At 42.4% G+C, this 18,764-nt stretch overlaps 1 protein-coding gene across 3 annotated transcripts in view; it reads right to left on the minus strand.

Moving 5' to 3' along the window:
* LOC127653202 (somatostatin receptor type 5-like) overlaps positions 1-18,764 on the minus strand; it is a 40,621-nt gene that overhangs the window by 4,129 nt on the left and 17,728 nt on the right. For 2 of the 3 annotated variants that reach the window (XM_052139798.1, XM_052139800.1), the window contains 6 exons: positions 7,827-7,933; positions 6,256-6,529; positions 5,292-5,318; positions 5,121-5,153; positions 4,946-4,978; positions 3,889-4,022 (listed from right to left, as the gene is read on the minus strand). In XM_052139798.1, coding sequence (XP_051995758.1) covers positions 6,523-6,529; positions 7,827-7,933 — 114 coding nt within the window. In that variant the 3' untranslated portion in view covers positions 3,889-4,022; positions 4,946-4,978; positions 5,121-5,153; positions 5,292-5,318; positions 6,256-6,522. The remainder of the gene's footprint in view (positions 1-3,888; positions 4,023-4,945; positions 4,979-5,120; positions 5,154-5,291; positions 5,319-6,255; positions 6,530-7,826; positions 7,934-18,764) is intronic. The other variant, XM_052139799.1, reaches the window with a different exon arrangement.

Raw genomic sequence — 18,764 nt, forward strand, 5'->3', positions numbered from 1 at the left:
GTGCATTAGTTAATCATGAATTAATGATTATTAATGCACCCGTATTGTAAAGTGTTACCCAATAAAGTGCTCACAGACAGCACAGATTCACTGGCTTTTTACTGATGGTATGTCAGAGTATGTATATTAGGAAGGGGGCATATTTTATTTATGTTTTCACACACCAGACAAGAACATATCCATAAAAAAAATCTCAACAACAGGGCCTAATTCCACAGCCTTGCCCCTATAATGTTTAGAGAATATGCATATGGGTAGTTGACAAATGGCCAAGAAAAAGTACTTTTTTTGGAAAACATAACTTTTTAAGAAAAAATACATATATTTATGGAGTATGAAAACTGTAGTTTCAGAAAATAGTAGTGGTCACTCATTTTGTCAATGACTTCACATATTTTTTTCACGTTTTCACTCAACAGTACTGTAAATGTGTCCTATGGTGTGACATTTAAAAAGTACTAAGAAATTATATTCAATAACATAAAAAAAAATACTTGAGAGAATTGTTCACATTATTCAAACATTTTTTATTAAAGTGCTATTTATTTTACATGAAAGTACTAATTAGAATAATTTTCACCATGAATAGATGAACTTGATAAACTTTTCCCTACAAATGTCAATAAAACTTTTTCGCCAACCTTACAAAACTGTTTGAAATTGTACCCATCTAAGAGGAGATATTATTGTAACTCCCCTAATGCCAAACTTGACTCTTTTTTTAAAAGATATTTTAAAATAAGTATATTTTTCTGTTGTTTTATGTTTGTCACACCATAGGACAAAGATAGTCATTGCATAATGAGTCAGCATATATAGTGTTTATTGTAACAGTTATAAAGGAGGACATTTGTTTTTATTTTTCAGCAATATAAACTGTGCAAAACATATCACACCAAAAGTAACTTTGATACTTATAGATCCATCAATAAGAAAGCATTGATGCTTATAATATCTTATTATAGGTAGTGATTTAACATATATCTAATTTATTTCTCCTCTCAGTCTCCGTGCACGAGTGTGTTCGGCTGTTTTGAGTAGTGATTTAACATACACTCACCTAAAGGATTATTAGGAACACATACTAATACTGTGTTTGACCCCTTTCGCCTTCAGAACTGCCTTAATTCTACGTGGCATTGATTCAACAAGGTGCTGAAAGCATTCTTTAGAAATGTTGGCCCATATTGATAGGATAGCATCTTGCAGTTGATGGAGATTTGTGGGATGCACATCCAGGGCACGAAGCTCCTGTTCCACCACATCCCAAAGATGCTCTATTGGGTTGAGATCTGGTGACTGTGGGGGCCATTTTAGTACAGTGAACTCATTGTCATGTTCAAGAAACCAATTTGAAATGATTCGAGCTTTGTGACATGGTGCATTATCTTGCTGGAAGTAGCCATCAGAGGATGGGTACCCGGTGGGGTCTTCTGCTGTTGTAGCCCATCCGCCTCAAGGTTGTGCGTGTTGTGGCTTCACAAATGCTTTGCTGCATACCTCGGTTGTAACGAGTGGTTATTTCAGGCAAAGTTGCTCTTCTATCAGCTTGAATCAGTCGGCCCATTCTCCTCTGACCTCTAGCATCAACAAGGCATTTTCAGCCCACAGGACTGCCGCATACTGGATGTTTTTCCCTTTTCACACCATTCTTTGTAAACCCTAGAAATGGTTGTGCGTGAAAATCCCAGTAACTGAGCAGATTGTGAAATACTCAGACCGGCCCGTCTGGCACCAACAACCATGCCACTCTCAAAATTGCTTAAATCACCTTTCTTTCCCATTCTGACATTCAGTTTGGAGTTCAGGAGATTGTCTTGACCAGGACCACACCCCTAAATGCATTGAAGCAACTGCCATGTGATTGGTTGATTAGATATTTGCATTAATGAGAAATTATCAATAATCCTTTAGGTGAGTGCATGTTATCTGTTTGAAATAATGATAGAATATAGATTAATGGATCAACAGAGAAATTAATGTAATGTATACTTAATTATGAACTCATGACCTACAGTGTTTTCCCTACAAATGTAACCACTTACTTATTAATTTCTTATAAAACACAATATAGTTTATTATTCTGTAATAACAAGCTTATTATGTAACTATTGTTGAACCTGAACCTCACACAGGTCTATTCTGATACTGAATAATAAGCAGTCATTCAGTCACTCAGCAAGATCCCTGAATTATTTTAAGATGTATATGGCAACATTTTAGTTTGATTTACTTTCTCCATTGTTCTCTTAGGATCGCATCCTTTCTCTGTGGATCCTTTTTAATTTGCTCCCTATACTGTCTGGTCCTCTCGTTTGCACTCATCTCTCCCTCAGTTCTTTCTGTTCTAAAAAAGTTAAGTAGCATTATAAGTAGTAGCACTGTATTTATGTACTTTATATTTGTTTATAGTTGTTACATTATACATTATAGTTGTTTTAGTAACACTTCAGAAAATTTTATGTAGTCTCCAAAAATGGCAATAAACATTCAAATGTAAGTCATTATTGAATTTAAAATCATCAAAACTGGTAAAAAAAATTAAAAGTATGTTAACAAACTTTATCTATTTGTTTTAATAGCTTCTTAAGGAGGTCTTGTCCTATTGTGTGACATCTGTGTCCTTTGGTGTGACAGGCCAAAGTGTCACACCAAAGGACATTTCCTGTCACACCAAAGGACATTTGAGCTTTTGTGGCATGTTAATAACCATGCTAATGCTAGCTGAACTGTCATTAACAATTGGCATTATACATTTGCATATATTATATAGTCCTGCTTTTAAAAATACAAATTTGAATTAAAAAATTAATTTAGGGTGTCACACCAAAGGACAACAAAACTTAACAACTTCAGTGGTCTGAAAACATAGTTAAATATTTGAACAATTCTGAGAGAAATACTTACCATGTGCACTGCTCATGGGCTTCATAGGGGTATTCAGTCACATGACCTTGAATGGTTTCTTTCAAATAAATGTAGTTGTCCATGATATTGCCCAATTTAATATCAGGTTATTGCATAACACCAAAGGACATTTTTTTCTGTGACAAACTTTATGAAATTCCTACACTTTAAAAAATTTATGTATAGGAAAAGTGATGACCACTTAGTGAAATAGACACTTGCACAATTATTCCAGGAGTGTCCATTAATATTTTTAAACATTATTTTCTTTATTTATAAAAGTTAATATTTATGAAATAATTTTGTCTACCGTCACACCGTAGGACGATTTTGAGATTTGGCTCAAAGTTATAAAAAAATTAAATATAACTCTGATATTAAAACAACAAATTCATGTAAAACAAGAAAATGTTTAACCATTTACAGTATTCTAAATGATGAAAATGTGAAATCATTTATTTTTTTTCTTCTGTGACGGTGAAAAAGCCACGTCACGTCAACTACCCATATATGTCATCATTGTTTTTCAGTGTTTATGAATTTATAGCTGTCATGGAGTCATAGTATAGCTGTATAATTTCCTTCTAATATCACAAATATTTTTTTTATTATAACGTTGGACACATAAAAGTATGGTGCTTAAAAAAAAATTTTTTTTGTTTGACCAGAGAAAATGTTGGCAGGGCAAGTAAAAATGCAGAATGCATGGATGTATTTTGGCTTTGCTATACGCAATGCATAATTTATATTAATTTAAACCAATTGATCTCAGTTCAGGAGACTCTGTGCTGTCAGTAAAGGGTTAAACTCCTGTGACAGAACAACATGGCGCTGACCACAGCAGAGTTTGTCTTCGGAGAAACGCCAACAAATTTACATCTAGTAAGAAACCTCGTTGCTCATGCTTAGTAGCCAAAAAATGCACACAGCTGTTACACTTGTGTCTCAGGAGGTTAAATGAGAAAAGAGGTTGAATTTTACCCAATGAGGGCGAGACATCCGCGAGGCCATCCAGGTCATGAGTCCACTGTAGTAATCTGTGATAGTGATCACCTGGTGCTTACAGTGCGGGCACAAGGTTTGGCCAGGTAAATCACGCAGGCTCGGGAGCATCACTGCGGTTGTAACACACACACACACACACACACAAACTCATATATATATATATATATATATATATATATATATATATATATATATATATATATATATATATATATATATATATATATATATATATATATTGCATAGTCTAAATATGAAATGCATTGCTCACCTCATCAGTTTATTTCCCTGATAGCGCACGTATATCACCTAGACGTCTATTTGATGTCTGTGTTTACATCTGGAAGACTTATTTTTTACATTGTTTGCTCATCTTCAATACGTCTATAAGACGTTCCCTCTTGGATGCCAGTAAGACATTCAGCAGATGTATTTGAGACATTTATGATGTAGAATGTTGGTAAATCTGATCTTTTTAATATGTTTAGCAGATAGAAATTAGATTGTGATGCTTTCCAGATGAAAAGATCTATAACAGACATCTCAGAGATGTGTGTGTGCTGTCTGGTTTAGGTGTGGCCAGTGGTATAACTTTTATCAATTGTCTTATATAATTCGATTGAGCCAACTTTCAGTAGTAATGCTACGTTCCAAAGTCAGAATTTCCAAACGTATACTTGGGAAAGTGCAATAGAGTGCCATTTAAATTCGGACTTCCAAGTTTGTGTGGAAATCCTCAACTCTGATTTCTGGTGTTAATGATAAACGTTACATTTTCAACAACTCAATGAGCCAAAATGTCCTCTTTGTTGACAATCAAATGGCTGCAAAGCTAACGGCAGTGTTGCCATTTTGTCTAATCATACGTAGCCTTAGAATTGACCAGTGGAATGCACACATGGTCGGAAATCTGTGATATGAATTATTAATATCCCATATCCAACTTTGAATGGAATACAGCATTAGCATTAGCATTAGCGTTTGTATTCAGGTGTTTTTGGAGCTTGTCAACTTGTTCAAAGCTGTAACTTACTGGTGGATTGAGGGTACATCCCTGGGGTTGGACCTTTAGTAAAAGATTTAAAAGGTGATTATTTCACTAATATCTGTGAATGACAATAGATGAAGTACTTAGTAGTTAATATTTAGACATTTCTGGCACTGATCTAGCTGTTTGGGATAAATACAAGTTGAAATCCATAACTTACCGGTGGCTGGAGGGTACATCCCTGGGTTTGGGCCTTCAGAAAAAGATTAAAAAGGTAATTATTGCAATAATATCTGTGATTGACAGTAGATAAAATACTGAGGTATTATGTTGGTTTTGGAGTTTGCTTAATGAACTGTTCATGCATTGATAGTTAAAGACTGTAACTTACCTGGAGGGTACATCCCTGGGTTTGGGCCTTCAGAAACAGATTTAAAGAGGTTATCACTGCTCTAATACCTCTGACACATTTTGATTATTTTTCTACATTTAATTATAAACATTATTAATCAGCTATAATCGTCCCGAGTTATCAATATATTACATATAGCATTATCGACATTGTGATCATTTGGTGATTCCCCCCTCCCCCCTGCTATCTTTCTAAAAGTTAGTCTTTCTCTTAAAGGAAATACACCAAAAATATTGGTGATGAATCTCGCACTCATTGGCATATCCAAATTTTTGTTTAAATGCAGGGAAGGCTGTGGCTCAGGTGGTAGAGCGGGTTGGATGCTAATCGCAGGGTTGGCGGTTCGATTCCTGGCCACATGACTCCACATGCCGAAGTGTCCTTGGGCAAGACACTGAACCCCAAGTTGCTCCCAATGGCAGGCTAGTGCCTTGGCTCTGCCACCATTGGTGTATGACTGTGAATGGGACACAGTGTAAAGCGCTTTGGTTTTAAAATATAATATTATAATATATTTAAGATATAAGAGCTGTCATGAGATTCATCACATCAACGCATTAATGAGAATTTCAGAACCAGGCAAATTTGTATATAACCCCCCCCAACCTGCCACTACGTCCAATTACCTGTCACAACTTTGCATGTTCATTTAAACAAGTTCATTTAAGGTAAGCCAGTTTGGTTTGCTGACAGCAATCGAGAGTTACACCTCCTAATTTTAAGTAATTCTATAAAATAATTGGCGGGACTAAATAATTGGTTTGACTTGGTTTGATAGTAGTAAGTGGCCAATATACCACAATCCCAGAACATTCTGGAAGATTGAGGCATTTTTGTCCTCTGAAGCAAAGGCGTAAACAATTGACCTCTTTTCACCCCTTACATCCACCAGGAACCAATGAGGAACCCATTAACTTTGGTTCTGCTGTGATTAGAAACGTACCTGCTTGAAAGTTTGGATTGTTAACTCCTGCTTTCAGCCCTGGCTCTGGGTATGCTGTGTATCCCACATTAATGGTGGGGTTTGGAGATGAGTGGTAACCAGGCTGGTGGGTCACTTCTGTTCCTCCATAATCTAATGGATGATCTGGGTAGGGCGGGCAGCTTCCAAACCTTCCACAGCTTTCTCAGCTTCTATATCCTCCATATCTTCCAAATAAACCACCTCTTCTAAATCGTCCAATTCAGCTTGTCGGTTTTATCCATATTCTTAGTTCCTTAAAGGAAACAGAATATATAGAACTGTCTTTTAACTGTATAGCCAGCATTTCTCTTATATATATATATATATATATATATATATATATATATATATATATATATATTACTGAATAATGGGTGGAGCTAATTTTATTTGTAGATGTTTCTCATCTGCACTAAATCTTGAACAGTGCTCGTTTTTCAATCAGACTGCTCTCACCCCAATGCAAATGTCAACAAAAATGTTGACAAGGCATATTCAAATCTCCACAGTCCATCCAAATTTCATTCTGACATGGGCACTTTCTGTTTGTAAAGTGCTTTGCGTTCCTTTTCCTTCTAGTCATGGAAACAGACGTTTGCTTGCCACCACATCATCAAGACAAGGAACTGAAGACATGAAGTAGCTTGTAAAAACCAAGTTGCACGACCTCCCTCTTCCATTTGACAATCAAATTCAGTTATTTCCGAACACAGCGAATTGTTTGAATTCACTTCACCTTTTCCACTTTCCCTTCATTTACAATTACAATTAGGACAGGTCATATTGTCCCTAAAAACAAGACGTTTAGAAGCAGGTTTTTCTGACAAATGCAAGAATAGTTTTACTTTCTCTGTTTTGAGATCTGGAAAAGAATTGATGCCAAATTAATTCAGTAATGCAACTTTTAGCCACAGATGTCAAACACATTTACAATTTTAATGTAATAATATTATACACAAAATAAATTACATTGAATATGAAATGCACACCCCAAGGTAATGCACAACATCAGACATTCTAGCACTGCATCTTGTAATTTAGGCTTGTAATTACATAATCAAAGATCTTTAATCTAAAACTTTGGAACAGCTTTGCACAAATGAATGTGGGAAGGTGATATGGAACAGCCATGTGGTCAGCAAACCTGGAGCTAATGTATCTCATAACATGAATCAACATCTTGGAATGTCTGTCAACCAATCAAACCAATCATCCAACCATGCTTTGGTCAAAACTATAATAATTGTACCATAATGTATTAACGGTCACATTTCTATTACACAGACAACTAAAGTTAACAACGTTTTGGCTTAAAGACTTCCCAAAGATGTTGAAACATCTGTTTTCCACAATGATACATCTCTTCATTCTAACTAGTACAACTCTCGCTCCGCTAACCTTCCTGTCAACGCTTTTCATGATCACATCACCATGATTTGGTGGCTCAAAACCACTAAAGTAACGTTTTACAGTAATATATTTTCTGTACCTCCGTCTTTTACCATCTCTCTCTCTTCCTTTCTGTAAAATCCTCTTCCAGACCAACTTACCTCAGGAATGAGAGGTCAGTGAGATGGGTTGAGGTTGGATGTTGTATTTCCTTGAGAGCAGAAGAATCAGTGAGTTCAGGACAAAGAGAAATGGGTGTGTATGAGTTCTAGAGGAGGGCAAAGAAAGGAGGCAAAAAACAAAATGGGAGGAGATGCTTTGAAATCATAGACACTAGCATTGAAAGTTTGGACACACCTGCTCATTCTAGGTATTGATACTATTTTCAACACTTTGGAATAATAGTTAGATCATCAAAACTATTCAATAATCCATCCTTCGGATGAGATGTTAGTCTGAGGTCCTGACTCTATGTGGTCATTAAAAATCCCAGGAAACTTCTTGTAAAGAGTAGGGGTGTAACCCTGGCTAAATTCCCCCCATTGGCCCTTCTCAATCATGGCCTCCTAATAATCCCCATCCATCAATTGGGTCTATAACTCTCCTCTATCCTTTCGACCAATAGCTGGTGAGCGAACTGGCGCACTATGGCTGCTGTCGCATCATCCATGTGGGTGCTGCTAACAGGTGATGGTTGAGGAGAGTCCCCTGCTCACTGTGTAAAGTGCTTTAAGTGTAGTATCAGAAAAAGTGCTATATAATGTAACATTGTAAATTATTTGAGCTTAAGTTGATTATCTTATCATGGGATGCTTTTTAGACAGTTTTGAAGGAGTTCACATGCATGCTGGATATGTATTGGCTGATTTTCCATTATTTCCCACTCCAACTCATCCCTTTAATTATTTTCTAATTGATGTTTATTTATTTTTATTTTATGTGAATGTTCGATATCTTATATTATCATTGAATTTTACTGATGAAACCCATAGAAGTAGTTAGGGGCTATCCCATTTCCAGAGGAACAATAAACTGACATTGGATTATAATGGCAAGTTGACCTTGACCTGATCATTTTCAGACATATGTTTGTCAAGGAGATACGCATCAGCCTCAACACCTTACATGCAAATCATAATGAGCATGTTTACATGTAAACCAATATGCTGTAAAACGTATCGGTTACCTAACGTAACCTCGGTTCTCTCTAGATGAGGGAAGGAGTATTGCGTAAGCTAGCTTACGCTACGGGAAAGATTAATCTTTTCTGAGATATTGAAGCCAAAAAATTATCCTTAATTTTTGTATCCATTGTCAACGCAGTGCGGCAGCTGCAGACCTTGAGCGGGCTAGTTAGCGAGCTCATAGGTTGCTCTGCGGCAACTGCTGCAGCCTATAGACGAGCTTGGGCGAACTCGCATCCAATGAGAGGCGTCCGCGCGCTCACTGCATCAAAGCCCGCCAAAATGGGCATGACTAGAGTGCATATAAGCGTAGTTCGTAGGCTGGAACCCTGGTTTTCATTGACTGAAGCGAAAAGTCGCTCGTGGCGCGAGCACGGCCGGCTACGCAATACTCGTTCCCTCATCTAGAGAGAACCGAGGTTACGTTAGGTAACCGATACGCTCTCTTACGAGAGGTTCTCTCGTATTGCGTAAGCTAGCTTACGCTACGGGAACCCATTGTCAACGCCGTCGCGCTCAAGCATCCACTGTATGAGCCCCAGGGAATTAAGGGGGACCCGGGGAGCCCTTATGAGTGGGGAAATAATATTTGGCCGGCAAGAATGCGGGTCATTGATTGTGTAATACATAAGCACATAGTGGGAAGGGAACGACAGAGCGGCGGTGCCGGTCTGTGTGGAATCAGTGCAGCTCACCAGGGGAGCTGTAGCGTATTAAACCGCTAGTAGTTTTGCCTGCAGAGCAGGCACTTCCATATTGTAAAATCCCACAACCCAGTGTTCCATGTGGGTGCTAAAGACAGGCCGAACGGAAGGACGGTGTATTGATAAACCTGGCCGTCGAAGGCGAATCTCAAGAATGGCCTGTGACGGGGATTTATCTGAATCTGAAAGTATGCATCTTTCAGATCGAGAGAAATAAACCAGTCCCCCTGGCGCACATGCACGAGGAGTTTCCTGATTGTAAGCATTTTGAACGGTCTTTTTGCAAGCACCTTGTTCAAAACCCTGAGATCTAATATGGGTCTGAGGCCGCCGTCTTTCTTGGGAACAAGAAAATAACGGCTGTAAAGCCCCGACTCGCTCAGAGAGGGTGGCACTTTTCTATGGCCCTTTTGCACAGAAGGCTTGCTATTTCTGAACGAAGCATGCACGCTGCTTCCGTGTTCACAGTGGTTTCGAGCCGCGCTCTGAAGCGAGGAAGGCGGCGATCGAACTGTAGCAAATAGCCCTGTTGTATTGTGCTTAACACCCACTTGGATATCCCTGGAATAGCTTCCCACGCTTTGAAGCGTAACGCTAGAGGGTGAATGGCCAATTCGCTCTGATTGCCGCACACAGAGCGCTGAACAAAATGTGTGAGCGTGTTTAGTGTGTTCATGCATGATTGCTCGCAGACAGCATGAACAGGCTGTGTTGTGAGTGACTTCCCGATTGGAATGAATGGGGAGAGAGTCACATCTGTTACGTGATGCGCAAGCATAGTCATGGGCACGGGACTTACACACAGAGGAATGTTTGCTGGCCGTGTAACAGAGCAGGCAGAGAATGGGCGCGCGCACGCACTTGTGGGCGCCTTCATTGACTCTGACGCTCGAGCGGTTCGTAACCGCTTTATGTGAGCGTGCTCTGGTGGGGATACGAGACATGCAGTGCTTGTGTGCAGAAGTGAACACTGGATTGTGGGCACATTTTCTACACATAGGGCTGGTCGTGTGACAGAGCGGGCAGAGAATGGGCGCGCGCACGCATTTGTGGGCGCCTTCATTGACTCTGACGCTCGAGTGGTTCGTAACCGCTTTATGAGAGCGTGCTCTGATAGGGGCACGGGATGTGTTATGCTTGTGTGTAGGGGCGAACACTGGGTTGTGGGCACTTTTTCTACACATAAGACATGTTTGCTCTTTACAAGATTTATTTGGGTCGCCGTGACAACGGCGTTTGAGTGCAGGCAAGCGGGCAGTGTCACCGGCTTGTTGGCTGCTAAATTCACCACTGTAGTAGCCTGAGAGAAGGGACTGACAGGGGCAAAGCTTTGACGGTGGTCCGGCCGCGGCGGGACTGAGCCGTCATTTGTTCAACAAAGTTAGGAAGACTTCGGTTGCTCTGGTTTCAGCGTTACCTTAAATCGAGGCCCGCGGGGGGGCGGCGGTCTGCGGCGGCTATCTGAGCGCGATCGAGGGCGGCCGCCCTGTCGACGCTGAGAAGTCTGAGCTTGTTGAACTGGGCGCTGTGAAGAGGCTCGTGCAGGAGGCTGATCACGTGAGCGGCCTGCAGAGGAGCTAGCGCAACACGGCAGGAAGAGGTTCATGGCTTGGGTGGCTTTCTGGACTTCTGAGAAGCGGTCAACAATGCCACTCACCGCGGAGCCGAAGAGACCGGTCGGAGAGAGCGGTGCGTTGAGGAACGTTGAGCGCTCTGCTTCTCCCATGTCGGCTAGTGTTAGCCATAAGTGTCTCTCGGTCACAGTCAGCGAGGCCATGCACTTCCCTAGAGCTTGGGCTGCAGCTTTGGTAGCGCGAAGGGCGAGGTCTGTCGCGCTTCGTAGATCAGTAACAGCCTCTGGGTGTCTGCCTTTCTCATCCCACTCCCGAAGAAGGTCTGCTTGTAGGACCTGTAAAACGGCCATTGAGTGCAGAGCAGATGTGAGTAGCCTCTCTCAGTGGCGCCGTCCACCGATGCGAGAGAGGTGGAGACGTGGGAACGGGTCCTGGCTGAAAAAGGAGCGTTCCACGACTTTGCAAGCTCTGTATGTAATTCCGGCAGGAAGGGAGCGGCCCGGGCCGTGGGTGTAGAGCGGCGATGGCTTTGAAGAAAGCAGCCGTCGAGTCTGTTGGGTGCCTGCTCAGGGGGCGGTGACCACTCGAGCCCGAGGCAGTCGACGGCCTGTGTGAGGAGGCGTGTTAACTCCCTTTCGACTCCGGCGCGGGTCCTGCTGGATTCCTGGGCCGAGGAGGAGGCTTGGGAGCCTGACCACTCCTCGCTGTCTGAAGCCATGATGGAACAGCGGCCCTTATCCTCCGCCTCGTCATCCGAGATGGCAGCAGTGCGGCCGCTCGGCGGCAACTGCGCGTCCCGGGGGGGCGGGGAGGGTGAAAGCGATGCTCGAGGGAGATGCTCCGGCGAGGCAGTCGCTTCAACCACAGTTTCCGGCAGCCTTTGTGAGCGGCGCTTCTTCCTGCACGGCTGAAGGTAAGGCGGCGCGGCGGTTTCTGCTTTGAGCGCTTCGAGTCGAGCCCGCAGGGTCGACATCGGTAGCTCCTCGCAGAAATCGCATCCGCCCTCAGTGAGGGCGAGCTCTGCGTGCCCCAGTCCCAGGCAGAGAGCGCAGATGATGTGGCGGTCTCCTGTGCTGAGAAGGGCGCGACATGAGGCGCAAGTGGAGCAAGGCATCTTGAAAAAGACGCTCGTACTCTTTTGTGAATAGTTCGTGAGAACTAGCTTGCTTTAAAAAGGATACGTCGTCGGATGGCGTAGCTCGCAGGATGGCTGAAGGTGGCTGAGACGGCCGGCTTCTTCTAGCGCTGTCCACGCTTGCTTGATGCCCCTCGAACGGCGACGCGGCTTCCAGGTCAGCGATGCGAAGAGCTTCGCTGAAGAGATGAAAATCAGGGTTCCAGCCTACGAACTACGCTTATATGCACTCTAGTCACGCCCATTTTGGCGGGCTTTGATGCAGTGAGCGCGCGGACGCCTCTCATTGGATGCGAGTTCGCCCAAGCTCGTCTATAGAGCAACCTATGAGCTTGCTAGCTAGCCCGCTCAAGGTCTGCAGCTGCCGCACTGCGTTGACAATGGATACAAAAATTAAGGATAATTTTTTGGCTTCAATATCTCAGAAAAGATGAATCTTTCCGTAGCGTAAGCTAAGCTTACGCAATACGAGAGAACCTCTCGTGAAGAGAACCATGTTTATGTGAGATTTTAAATAATCATGTTATTCTCTGATTTTGAAGACAATCCGTGAAGAGACATGTGCTCAACACGTGCGCACATTAGGTAACCTGGTGAGAACACTGGTAAAGGTGTTTACATGTAACGCAAAAATCGGCGTAGTGGGCAAAAATCAACCTGTGTCAACCAGTTTATTCTTACGCTGTTTATGACCTTAAACCGATAAAGAAATGCTGTTTATTGCATTTACATGACCACACGTGTTTTCGACTTATTAAGCATAATCGGTGTAAGACTGTGCATGTAAATGTGCTCAGTGATGGTGACAATGATCAAACACATCACTGAGTAAAAAGATGAGCTTTGAATTATTGCTATGTTACAAAAAATCTAAAAGTGACAACAAACCTGCTTTGCTTTGCTGGACATTTTAGTTGGAGGTGCAGCTGTGCTGCTCAAGAGACGCAGGCGAGGGAGACGGGCAGGTACGCTAGTCAAGCGTTGTCAATGCGGCTTTCGAACAGCCCAGCCAAGAATTCATCTAGCGAATCTCCGCTCTCTTCCTAACAAAACTACATCTCCTCACTCGTACAAACAAGGACTTTTCAACCTCTGCTGTCTTGTGTGTCACAAAAACCTGGCTGAGTGAAGCCATTCCGGACAGCACATTTCATCTGTCTGGCTTCCAGCTATTCCGAGCGGATCACATAGTGGATTTAATGGGGAAAACGAGAGGCGATGGAACATGCTTTAAATCAATGAAGGTTGGTGTACAGATGTAACAACGTTAAAGAGGATGTGATATCCTAATTTTAAAGCGCTCTTTATTAACTGTAAGCCTTTCAACTCGCCGCGGGAATTTCCCTAATTTATTCTGGTGAGTGTTCATATCCTGCCACATGCTTGCGTGAGCGTCGCACTGCATCGACGCTCCCAAACACAGACACAGAACAACAATACCCGGACTCAGTTATTAATATTCTTGGGGATTTTAACAAAGCAAACCTCACACGTGAACTGGTAGATGTGGTGCGGCCGAGCGCGCAAATGCGGGGAGGCCGTGTTCATGGGGCCCTGGCTGCGGGTGCTCAGGTGTCCGGCGGCCGTGACAACGGTGGCTGTGGACAACGATTACGTGACTCAAGAAGTGAGGAAACAGCTCTCTTTTTGACAATGTGGGTGTACCGCAGCCTGTTCGGGGTGCGGCGAACAAAAGAGAAAAGAAAACAAAGGATTTACCTCCGGGCCCTCCAGCGGGAAATGGAGTGGTCTGGATACTAGCTCCGTAGCAGATGTCTTGCTCAATCTCAGGGGCGCTTAGGAGGCTTCCGGGTCCTCGTGCTGGCCCGAGAGATGGGGGGGCGTCAGCTTCCTGTGGGGGGCTCTACGCTGGGGCCGAGAACTCGGCTTTCACTGTTGCAGGGGGACGCCCTCGGCGAGCAGACGGGGTGCAGGATATTGAGCCGCACCAGGGCAAGATGTGCTGGATGGTTTCCGTCTGCTTCTTCACCGCCGAGAACTGCTGGGCGAAGTCTTCAGTGGTGTCGTCAAAAAGTCCAATCTGGGAGATGGGTGCGTTGAGAAATCCGGCTTTGTCGGTGTCCCTCATCTCAACCCGATTCAGCCAAAGGTGGCGTTCCTGGACCACCAAGGTTGATATCGCCTGCACTAGTGCTCACACTGTGACTTTCATCACCCGGAGGGCGGGGTCGGTTGCCAAGTGCAGCTCCTGCAGCACATCGGGATTAGGAATACCCACGTACAGTTCTTTTAGTGTCTTGGCCTGGTGTACCTGCAGGATGGCCATGGCATTCAGGGTGGAGGGATTTACCCAGCAAGACCGCGCCCATTGAACTCCCCAAATCGCCTCCAGCACCAGCCGGGCTGTTCCTCATACCCGTGGGTAGAAGGCGCAGAGTGGGGGTGGCTAGAGTGGCTTTCCCACGGAAGAAGGAAAGCCGCGACCGGAACGTAATGAGAACATGAACCATCCACAAACAGTGTGATCGTTGCCCAGACACGCGAGGCAGCGCCCATTCCTAGATGCTGGATTCCTGGAGAGATAACGACCGCATCCAGGAATCACACAAAGACGGAATGGCATCTTTGTAAAGACGCATCTTTAAAAAGATGTTCAACGTCAATGTGTGTGCTCTATTAGAGAAAATATACTCTTTAGCCAGCATATACACTCTTTTAGCTCTGTCGCAGTGCCCAGGGGCGAAATCTGCACTCGACGTGCAGAAGGAGAGAAAGCCGCTGGAAATGCGACATATATCCAACAGCATACGCTTCTTATGAGGTGAATGGAACAGCAGTAGAATTCAGCTCACTGGTAGTACAACCGCTCAGCTCCGAAGAAAAAATCTGAATTTAATTGCATTCCAGCTACTTTTATTTCCGGGGTAGTGGCAAATTCCACTCGCCAATTCTCATTGGCCATTTCTCAAAGACTGGGAGGTGATCGGGGCTCGCAAAAGTGACCCCTAGTATCACTACATCGACACAACGTCGAGTGAGTGACAGAAGAGGAACACACCTTTCCCAGCAGGAAGCTGAAAAATTTAGGAAGATATTATTAAGATACTTAATGTATCAATTTTGCAAAATCCTGATTTCCAACAAATGTTAAAGACTGAAGTTAATGTTTATATGGAGACTAACTGGTCCTCAGTATCCTCTGTGGGCGTGTTTGGGAGGCTTTTAAGGTGGTTCTTAGGGGTCAGATCACACAGTATGCCTCATTCATCAAATATTCCAAAGCACAAGAACTCGTGGAGTTGGAAGGGAATAATAAAAGTGCAGAGGCAGAGCTGACATGCAGAATGTCATCTGATGGCCTCAGAGAATTGACACAATTGAAATACAGATAGACAGAATACTATTTTGTTACGTGAAAGTGGAGTTTTGGTTATTCAGGGCAAGATATTTTGAGTCAGGGGACAAAGCAGGTAAGCTAGATATATAAAGCAAAGAGAATGTTTTCTACTATTCTCTCAGTTAAATCTCCTAGGGGTGAAATCTTTACCTTGGCCATTGATATTAATAATGCCTTTACAGAATTCTATCTTGAGCTTTATAGTTCCAAGACTTCGACTACTGATGAAGTTATTAGAAACTTTGTGGAACCAATAGAACGTCCTAAATTGACGACTGAGCAGATCAACTCTCTTGATTCTGATATAACCTTGGAGGAGATTGATGAGGTAATTAACGCACTGCCTACTGGCAAGGCTCCAGGGCCAGATGGCTACAGAATTGGCTCCAATTTTGTTAGAAGTTTATACAGAACCATTAAAGAACAGAAAGCTTCCGCCAACCATGACACAAGCCCGTATGAGTCTGATCCTTAAAAAGATCAAAGATCCAGGCGAGTGTAAAAGTTACCGTCCAATTTCCCTGATCCAGCTAAATTTTGGCTAACCGGTTAAGTAAAACCTCTTATACATATAGATCAGGTGGGGTTTATTTGGGGCTGTAGCTCTTCTGATAACATTAAGCGTTTCATCAATATCATGTGGTCAGTGGCGAATGATCAGACTCCAGTCGTTGCCATCTCACTTGATTGCGAAAAGGCGTTTGATATAGTAGAATGGGATTTTCTTTTAAGATTTTGGAAATTAATGGGTTCAGGAGTACTTTTATTGGACGAAGTGGTACAAACAAATGGATTCATTTCAGATTATATTATTCTGAATAGGGGCACCCTCAGGGGCTCTTTCCCCATTATTGTTCTGTCTTGTCCTGGAACTATTAGGAGCCGCGAAAAGAAAAGAAGGATGATTTTCCAGGGGTGGTGGTGGCCTTCCAGTGGCCCAAACAGTGCATTAAGTATTTGGTATATTATTCCCAGCAAATCTGTCTGACTTAAGAGTTAATTTTCGAGCGATGTGGACAGATGGGCTTCATTACATTTATCGATGATTGGGAAGGTTAATGTTATTAAAATGAACTGTATTCCAAAATTCAACTACCTGCTACAATCACTAGATGTCCCCTCTCTTATTTCAAGCAATTTGATAACATAGCTGAAGTCCTTCATTTGGAATGATAAATGTCCCAGACTACATTTCAACATATTACATAGGCCGATTGACAAAGGTGGGCTAGACCTACCCAAGATTCTGTTTTATTATTATGCGTACGGTCATTTGGTCATAAGCATTTGGCTCATTGGTCGCTTCCACCTGAAAGAGCCCCTCCCTGGTTTTCTATTGAACAGGAAGTCCTTGCCCCTATTTCACCAGTGCAAAGCATTTCTATCAAACTAACCGGAGAAGTTAAGTCACACCCCTTTATCTCACATTTGCACATGATTTGGACAAGAGCGGCCAGAGTATTCAATTCGGAAATGTATTTATATGTTGCCTCGAGCATATGGCTTAACTCAAAATGATGTATCAGCAAGTCAACAACTATCTGTTGGTCAGAGTGGATTGTGAGGGGGGTTGCTACACTCTGTATGAGGGTGGAGTGTTGAGATCTTTTGAGAATTTGGGCCATCATTTTGGGATTCCCAGATATCAGTTTTATAGGTACGATACTTTGCGAGAGATGATTACAGCTTTTGGGAAAGGTCATGAGGCATCAGTGTATTACTCCCTGCTGATTCAGAGTCTGGGGGATGGAGCTTTAACTTCTATTAAGAGATTATGGGAGAAAGATTTGAACATGGTATTGGAGGAGGGAGAGTTGACTAAGATTCTGAAAAATGTCAAGTCTGCATCTAGAGATGCAAGGGTTCACCTTATGCAATTTAAGATTTTACAAAGATTTTATTGGACCCCCTCTAGATTAGATAGGCTTGGTCTTAAGGACACACCACCTGCTGGCGATGCCAGTCAGAAGTAGGAGACACAACCCATGTTTTTTGGGGATGTGTTAAGATCCAAGATTTTTGGTTAAAGGTTCATAAATTATTCCTGTGACATTCTGGGCACTAAAATTTTACTTTGCCCCAGACTTTGCATTTTGGGCGATGGGGAAGTTATAAATTTGGGGGACAAAGACATAAAAAATTGGGTTCTGACTGGTGTGATGATTGGCAGAAAAACTATTTGAAGGGGTTGGAAGTCAGACGGAGCGCCACCATTTTTGGAGTGGTGTGCAGAGATGGGGAGGGTGGCGGCTTTTGAGAAAATGATAGATGGAAGGCTGGGGCTGGAGGACTGATTTTTCAGGATGTGGGGTAGGTATTTTGCAGTTATGGAGGACTCTAGGGAAGGGATGAGGAGAGAGACATTTAGTTTAATTATGCATGCTTATTATATATTTTGATATATATATATATATATATATATATATATATATATATATATATATATATATATATTTTATATTGAATCAGTAAAAATATTAATTACAAAAAAGAAGGAGCACCTCCCCCATCCAAAATTAACTTTGCCACACCTGCCAATAGGGAGTTTTACTGAGAAAATGAATCAGCGATAAGTACTGCTAAGTGGTCATCTATGTGTATATTTATTTATTTGATCCCATTTTTCTTTGTATATTTGTGGCAAATGTTCATTCAAATGTTCAAGTTGAGGCAAGACTACACCTGTCACAAAAACACCAAGACACGTTGCGATTTTGTTCCTCATATTTTCATTTTAGGGTCTTAATGCGAAGAACATTCCACATTTGTGCCACCACATGGGGGTTTGTAGAAGAAACTTGAGACGTCCTAGATAAACGTAACTTTCCATTGATGTAAAAGTTGTTAGAAGAGGCACGAGTCGTGTTTCTTTTTCGAGCAGACGGTTTGTATGTGTCTTTGATTTGAATGCCGCAGATCTGTTACATCAGCAAGGGTACAGACTATCATTCTTACAGTTCCGTGCATTATGTTGCAGTTCCAATTAAAGGTACAACCAAATGGCAAGTTTAGGCACTTGGCAAGTGTTAACTCTGGACCCTGCTATATTTGATGGATGTGTAGAGGGTTTGCATACTATTCTGTATTAGTTTGGTTTCTTGAGTCTTGTCGTGCCATTCGTTTTGTGCTGCATGCAGAGTTGTT

This window comes from Xyrauchen texanus, chromosome 12 (assembly GCF_025860055.1).
Source record: "Xyrauchen texanus isolate HMW12.3.18 chromosome 12, RBS_HiC_50CHRs, whole genome shotgun sequence".
NCBI lineage: Eukaryota > Metazoa > Chordata > Actinopteri > Cypriniformes > Catostomidae > Xyrauchen > Xyrauchen texanus.